Below are 7,495 nucleotides of genomic sequence, written 5' to 3'. Positions count from 1 at the left end.
TTGAATGGCATATATATATATATATATATATATATATATATATATATATATTGGTTGCTGTCTGAAGATGCCTATTCCATGTTTGCAAGCTAAAAAAAAGCTTTGATGGGTTTCAACTAAATTTATCCTAGTGCCTCTCTGTGTATTAGTGTTTAATACACTTTGTTAGGGCATAGTAGGGACTGTTATTCATTAAATAAAAAGAGAAATAATATATGTGCAAAAAATATATTGATTTATCAAATAGTGGGTGCTGCAAAATTTAAATTTCAGAATTCAGTTATTCTGTGGACGAATAACATAACATAACAGGGATGTCCATCATCCTAACTATATAAAGAAAATAAACAGGTATTCAAATGTTAATTAATTTGTGAACATATTTGTACATTTTTTCATTCAGCTTTTTTTTTTTTTAACTTACCACCTGCAGCAGTTTTTCCACACATTCTGACACCACATTATGTCCATGTCCCAGGTGTGCCTTTAGATTACTGGTTCCTGTCAGCTGTTCTTGACACAATGGGCACCGAAAAGTTGGCTGCAATGCATGCTGAGACACAGCGTGACTATGAACTTTTTCTTCAGAAGGGCTAACATAAGCACAGAAAGGGCAGCAGAATACCTAAACAAATGTCAAAGATACATTATATTATTATTTGTAAAAGTAATTGATTTCATGTCTTGAAAATGTTATCATGGATAAAAACAGTATACAACTAAAAACTGGTGCAGCAAATGCAAAGAATTAAGTCAGATATTATGGTTGAGTACTAGGTACAAAAATTAAAGAAAATAGTGGCAAAGTGAAGAAGAAAACCACAGAAAAACTGCAAAGATACCGAAGAGGATGATTGTGATGAGGAATTTTCAAAGCAAGTGCCATGTGCATTAGGTTGCTATACAAAATAAAAAATAGGGCTTATTTACAAAAGGATTTGCAACATACCCTCATATATGCCACTGTTTTGCCATCAAAAGTTCTCTAGACAGGCCATCTACATGATAGGCCTAGTAAACACAAGCAATTTTGTGCTCAACCAATGAAACCAATCAAACAATCAATAGGGATCCTTAAATTTCTCTATATAAAACCAAAAAACAGCTTGGATGTTCTTTACTATTCTTACACCCTATACAACTATACAGTTTTTGTACCGTTGATTGATATCTATCAACATTTCTAATCTATCCACAACCAGATCAGATATTGTAGCTCAAGCTAGTTCTTTGAAAAAGCAAGAAGTGGCTGGGGCCATGTACAGCATATGTCTGATTACATCTGTCCTGACTGCTGAGAGAGGAGAATACCAATCAAAATAAGTGAAACCTAACCAAGAAAAGTAGCTTGACTATTAAGACAGAAATACTCACTGCTACTGTCATCAATGTTCAACTGGGGAACATTTTTATATTTATAAACTAACAAGATAGCTTATTAAGAACAAAGTAGACTGTATTTTAAACAAGTCGGTGATGTATGCTGTTTGCATCATTAAGGCACCTAAATACAATCTAGCATTTAGCAGAGCAAGATAGAACAAGTGCATTTCCCACCGTGCTAAATTAGGATGCCTAAAATTTGCTTGATTCAGAGAAATTGAAAGAAAATGCATGTATGTAAATTACAGCATCAGCTAAAGTATATGAATGATCATAGAGCTGATGCTGGTTCTTACTCAAGTCAGATTTATTTGGCTGTATTGTGGAAATACTTTTAGAATATTTAATCATTTGAAGCTTATCTGGACTTTTAGGCCTGCACGTCTGCCACATTTAGGCTGACGCCATGGTCAGCACTGCACATATAGTGGTCTATTTATAAACCAGTAAATCTGGTTTTCATTGGTTTTATTTTCTGAAACATGGTGGTGAATCTTCCAGGCCCATGTGTTTCAATGGCAGGTTTCAATGATGGGATGTCAGATTCACTGCTATATAAAATAGAAAAGAAGAAAGTAGGGGGTCTTTTCTCATGCGAAAATCTGTGCAATGTTTTCCCTGCCTAGGAACTCTAGTTCCTATTTTATACCAAAAATAAATGTCAATTATAAAACAGAACCTTAAAGGTCAACTTCACCTTCTGTTCCTTTATTAAATCACCACCTTCTTCAAGTTGCCTATCTGGGATAATACTTAACTTACTACCAAATCCAACTAGCTTTCCTGCAACAAGGAAAGTCAGCAAATTTAGGACTGCTAACCTGCATAATTGTTCAGCTTTCTAAGTAGTGAAGCAAAAACATAAGCGAAGACTAAGTTTGCATTTAAGAGAACTAGCCAACATTATTATAATCCAGACAGGTTCCCCTTAAAATATTGACTTAGTTAGGCAAATGTAGTCTAGTATGACATAAATTTAACATTTGTTCTGGCAGACCCGTACATTTGTACTGTTCAGGGACAATTTACTGAAGCCAGTGGATTAACATAGGAGAACATCATTACAAAATACAACACACAATTGTAAAATATAAGCCGCACCCACATCTCATTTCTGATCTATAATATTTGTGTACATAACACACAGTTTAAAAGATATTAATAATAAATGCCTGCCTATGTGATTAGCAACTATTATATTCCATTATGTGTTTTGGCTTCCTGAGAATAGGGTGGTGCACGCTGGTAGATGATGTATATAGAGGGATGTTCTGTATTCTAGTGAACAACTTTATTCCATTAACAGCAAACCGATTACCAAGTATTTGTGTCTGCCACTGATGACTATAATGTACTATGATTAATATATATATATATATATATATATGTGTGTATTTGTGTGTGTTTATATGTTTATATTTATATAATATTACTAATAATGTTTGAGGGAATAAAAAGCATAGCTGGATATAAACAATCTAAATGTAAATGTGTGAATAAAGATGAACAAGTTGACAATGTCCCCAGCTTGGGTCCCTGTGACAACAGGGAATCAATCTGTGTGGTTCCTGATCATGTGATCACTATGGGAGCTAGGAACTCATGGTGACATGGAGGCTGGAGGCTTCATTGAAAAAGAAAAATAACCTTTAGCCTACAGATGAATGCTGCCAACTTCAGGCTGCATCAGATGCCAACAAATTTATAGTGTACTTATGAACTATTAAAAAAAAAAAACAAACAAAAAAAAAAAAAATTACATTTATTTACAAATGTAAAACAGATGTTAAATTGTTGCATATTTGACACTGTACTGAGAACTCCAGAAAGTGCAGTTCAATTTTAAACAGTTGAACAAATATATAAAAAAAAAATAGTTATGTAAGCAAATTAAGTAATAAACTGAGGCAAGCTGAAATTGCTAAATTAGGCCTGAGCATCTAGGCATCAATGATTTCTGGCCATGAAGGAGTTACTGCATTCTAAAACAAGTAGCAGTCATTGACTTCTGTCATATGCAGGTCACAATGTATCTACCACATGATGAACACAAACACATGGCAATGTATATAAACTTCTAGGCCCACTGGGCTACTGAATTTAAAGAGCCACCATGGAGACGTCATCTCCGCCTTTAATGCCATTAAATGCACAGCATTCATTACCACACTGCAGGGCAAATGCTGAGGTGCGATTAGCACTCTTGTATTTTGTTATAAAAAAACAGATGTGAATGAGGTCTAACAGACCATGGAGTGAACACGTAACTTGTGACAGCATGGTCTGCAGGCCAGGCGGGCCAGACCCTCTGATGTAACTTTTAGTATGCTATTGGCTTATGAATGCTATATGTGTGTGTGTAAAGTAACATATTGAGGAAGTGTAAGTACCATGTTAGCTTGTATATTCTGCATATAATCAATATTTGGACAAGGCACTTCCTTATTAGTTCTACACACATGAGTTGCACAGATTCTCCTCTCTCCGTATATCCATCTGTTTATTGTCACTTACCGTTCTGAACATAAATAGAACATCTTCCATATCCATCCAGGAGGAGATGACACTTCCCACTCTCACAAGCTCCTCTACCAGTCCTCACACCAATATTGCCCTTCAGCTTAGCACTTCTACCCACCAACTTTTACTGGGTGGTGGCCTGGTGTCTCCCTAAGAATTCTCCAGGAAGCCCCCGGTAGCCCCTTACACGTTGTATCCTGTCCTCTTACTGCACTCACTTCTATACTTCTATACTCTCTTCTTCACTCCTCAGGACTGTCTGTGTCTTTCCCAGCCTATACTTCTCTCCAACTATTCCTCTCTCTTCTCACTCCTTTCCATCCTCACTCTTTTACTCACCCCCTCACTGTACCGAACACTAAATCAAGCACGCTGATGACCTTCCTGTAACAAGGCTCAGTTACTTTCTGCACACTTCAAATATCTATTTTTTTATCTTTAATTAAAATTCTTTCTCGCTCTCTCGTTCTTCTCTTCTTAGGCCTAGCTGGTAAACAAATCCTCTCCCCTTTCTATCTCCTCCCCTGCTGGGTGTTACAGACTTGGGCCTGTGTTTAACCCTCAGCTGTCCACCCCCCTCCCTGGGAAAGATCACTTCCTGCAACTCCTGGTAATGCAGAACATGTGACAGAGGTAAAGACTGAGCATGCTGGGACTAGTCAGTGCATTTTACATTATTACAAGTTCAATCTAACTGTGTGCATGACCAGCACCTACTCTGAATCTGCTTCCATCCTGTGATAATTACAATAAGTGCAACTCAAGGAAGCAAACCTATAGTTACAAAGTAAATGTTATGCTTATGTAGAAATAACATTTGTATCTATACCTAGAAGAACAAATATGTAACTATAGTGAGGGTGGCTTGGGAAAAAGAAATTAAATAATGTCATTTTATCAAGGTGGTTTTTAGGGCTTTAGGCTATGAGCAAACAGATTCTAACAAAACATACCAATACCTTAAAAGTTATAAGTAGAAATCCTATTTTTCATTAGCTATCAATTATACTATTTTAAACACATATTATTATTAGTATTCATATAATGCAGAAATATTATGTTTATTATTATAATATGACACTAACTGTCCCTTTAGAGGGGCTTACAATCTCCTACTATATTCATGTAATTAGGCTAGGTACACACGTGCAATAATTATCGTTTGAAAACGAAGGATCAACGATTATTCCCAATTATTTTAAACGATCGTTTTGTGCACAATTCCGTAATGATACATTCTTTCAAATATAATCCACCAATAATGTACACACTAGATAAGATAATTAAAATGATTGTTTGTGACCAATGGTTCGAAGGATGCAGGAAGTGACATGTGCAGGAGAAAGTCACAGAACAATCCAAGATCACTGAACGACCGTACACACAATAGGTTACGAACGGTCATCACCCAATCAGATTGGCAGGGACCACCACTCTTTTCCAACAAGATTCCTCGTTCGTTGGCGTCGTTGACAAGTTGTTGTGCACTTCTTTTGTTAACAATTATAGAATGATCCTCCGTGGGTCGTTCGTTTCCAGCGACAATTATTGCACTTGTGTACGCAGCCTTACACAGTCTAAGGACAATTTTTAAAAAGAGGTTAATTAAACTTATGGGATGTGGGGGAAATCTGTGCAAACACAGGAAGGATATAAAACCTAATGCAGATAGTATCCTGGCTGAGATTCAAACCTGGGACTTCTGTGCTGCCAAGCCACTTCCACCCACGGTAATATTAGGACTCCTGTGCAACAACAAATTCGAGACCCCCATTTAACTGTTGCCCTAATAAAATTTGATTAATAATTCAAATAGATAGATAGATAGATAGATAGATAGTCCGTCTCTGTAATGGTCAGGAAAAATATGAAAACATAACAAGCCAGGAGCCCAGATTAGGCTTCTACATCCTAATTGCCTTAAAAGTGAGAAGACCAACAGAATGGGTTCCAACAATAGCGGAAATTTAAAGGTTTTGTCCCCAGTCCCAGTGTGTAGCTGCACAATCTTCACAAATGGTAGCTCTGCCCCTGGTTGCTATGAATTACTGCACTTCACTGTTTAATATCACTGTTGTGATATATATCACTTACCCAGGGATAATGCTTTTGTTTTAAAGGCAAAGCATTAAGCACTTTAGTGTATCTCCTATAATAAAATATCTCCTTTATTATAGTTTGATGCACCATGCCTAATGGCTGTGCTTGGAAAAAGTACTCAAAATAGTACTGTTTAGTAAAAGTCGTTGCTTTTAATCACACAATTAAAGAAGGGCGGCCTTCCTGCATTTGTGTACACACACAGCACATAAACAAGGTACATGGAATCAATATGTATTGTCAGCATATTCATGAGCATGTTAAACTGAACAATTCCCACTGTTTTTTCCAGTCGCAAAAGTTTGTTTTATAGAACATAGGTAATTTTGGACATACAGGAAAAAGTTATTAATATTAGGAACATTAGAAATGCAAGCGGATCATGAATTTTTAGAGTTAGTTCACCTTAATGGAAGAGTCAGTCAAATATTGTCTTTGATAACTAAAGTTTAATATTCCTAAAATACATTAGTTAATAATGTGTCATTTAGCAGAAACCAACCAGTTAATATGTCTCATAAAGTGTCTGAAATATGAACTGTCTGTGTCACTCCATAGCAGCAGATTTTTATTTTTGTTCTACAGTGGCCATTATCCAGAGCAGAATCAATTGTAATGATATTAGTTGTAAGCTAACCATTGCAGCCAAGTTTTACAAGTCTTCACAAATATGAGTTTTAAAGGCCTGACTCCAGATGTATGTTTTGTGGACCTATCTTTCTCTCTGCTTGATATATTACTATTTCTTTTTTTTATTACTGCAGGTAAAACTTAAAATCTAAAATTAGCTGAATGTTGGGATGTAATATACATTGTAATTTTAAAAGGCCCAGAGTAAAGTACATGGTTCCAAAAACCTAAGCTGGGTACACATTAACTGATATGTTTTATAAATTAAAATACAATTAGATCTCAAGTCAATTAAAGGACAATGTACTGTTATGTGTTTGTTACCAATAACTTTTTGCTGATTGGTTGTGAAGTGTTTGGGCATGTTGGTAAATCTCTAAGTAAGATGTTTTACCATGTATACAAACGATCCTGCACATCCGACAAATCACTTTCTGATTTTACCTCAGAAATTGATGAGATTGGAAGGGCAGAATATTGCACACTACTGTGCAATGTTTTGGGACATGCAACCAATTTCTGATAAACAAAGATAGTATCAAATAGTTGGTTTGTTTACCTAGGCTTGGAAGTATATTTGAAAAACTGGGCACACACATGTCACATTCTAATTAAATTTCAATTTACTTAGAATAAAAGTCCAAATAGGTCTTCTAGATTGCTAGAGTAGATTCTAAGCAGTACATAGCTGTTGGTGAATTTAATGTGAATTATACAGAGAGGTAGCAAGATATAAATAAAGTTGGCAATGGAAGTGCCAAATTTCTGACACATTCCCTCAAACATCCAAGCTATGATTATATTCAATAGAAGCAGGATAGTAATAAACAAAGAATAGCTATGTTCACATATTGATTATATT

General features: G+C 35.7%; 2 protein-coding genes across 4 annotated transcripts in view; one reads left to right on the top strand and one right to left on the bottom strand.

Annotated features, from left to right (window-relative positions):
• THTPA (thiamine triphosphatase) overlaps positions 1-7,495 on the top strand; it is a 62,178-nt gene that overhangs the window by 17,947 nt on the left and 36,736 nt on the right. The window lies entirely within an intron of this gene.
• ZFHX2 (zinc finger homeobox 2) overlaps positions 1-7,495 on the bottom strand; it is a 50,651-nt gene that overhangs the window by 16,897 nt on the left and 26,259 nt on the right. Inside the window, exon 7 of the mRNA XM_072415101.1 lies at positions 425-625. Coding sequence (XP_072271202.1) covers positions 425-625 — 201 coding nt within the window. The remainder of the gene's footprint in view (positions 1-424; positions 626-7,495) is intronic.

This window comes from Pyxicephalus adspersus, chromosome 6 (genome assembly GCF_032062135.1).
Source record: "Pyxicephalus adspersus chromosome 6, UCB_Pads_2.0, whole genome shotgun sequence".
In the NCBI taxonomy this organism is placed as follows: domain Eukaryota; kingdom Metazoa; phylum Chordata; class Amphibia; order Anura; family Pyxicephalidae; genus Pyxicephalus; species Pyxicephalus adspersus.
The sequence above is the reverse complement of the archived record's forward strand: the minus strand, read 5'-3'. Positions and strand labels throughout refer to the sequence as shown.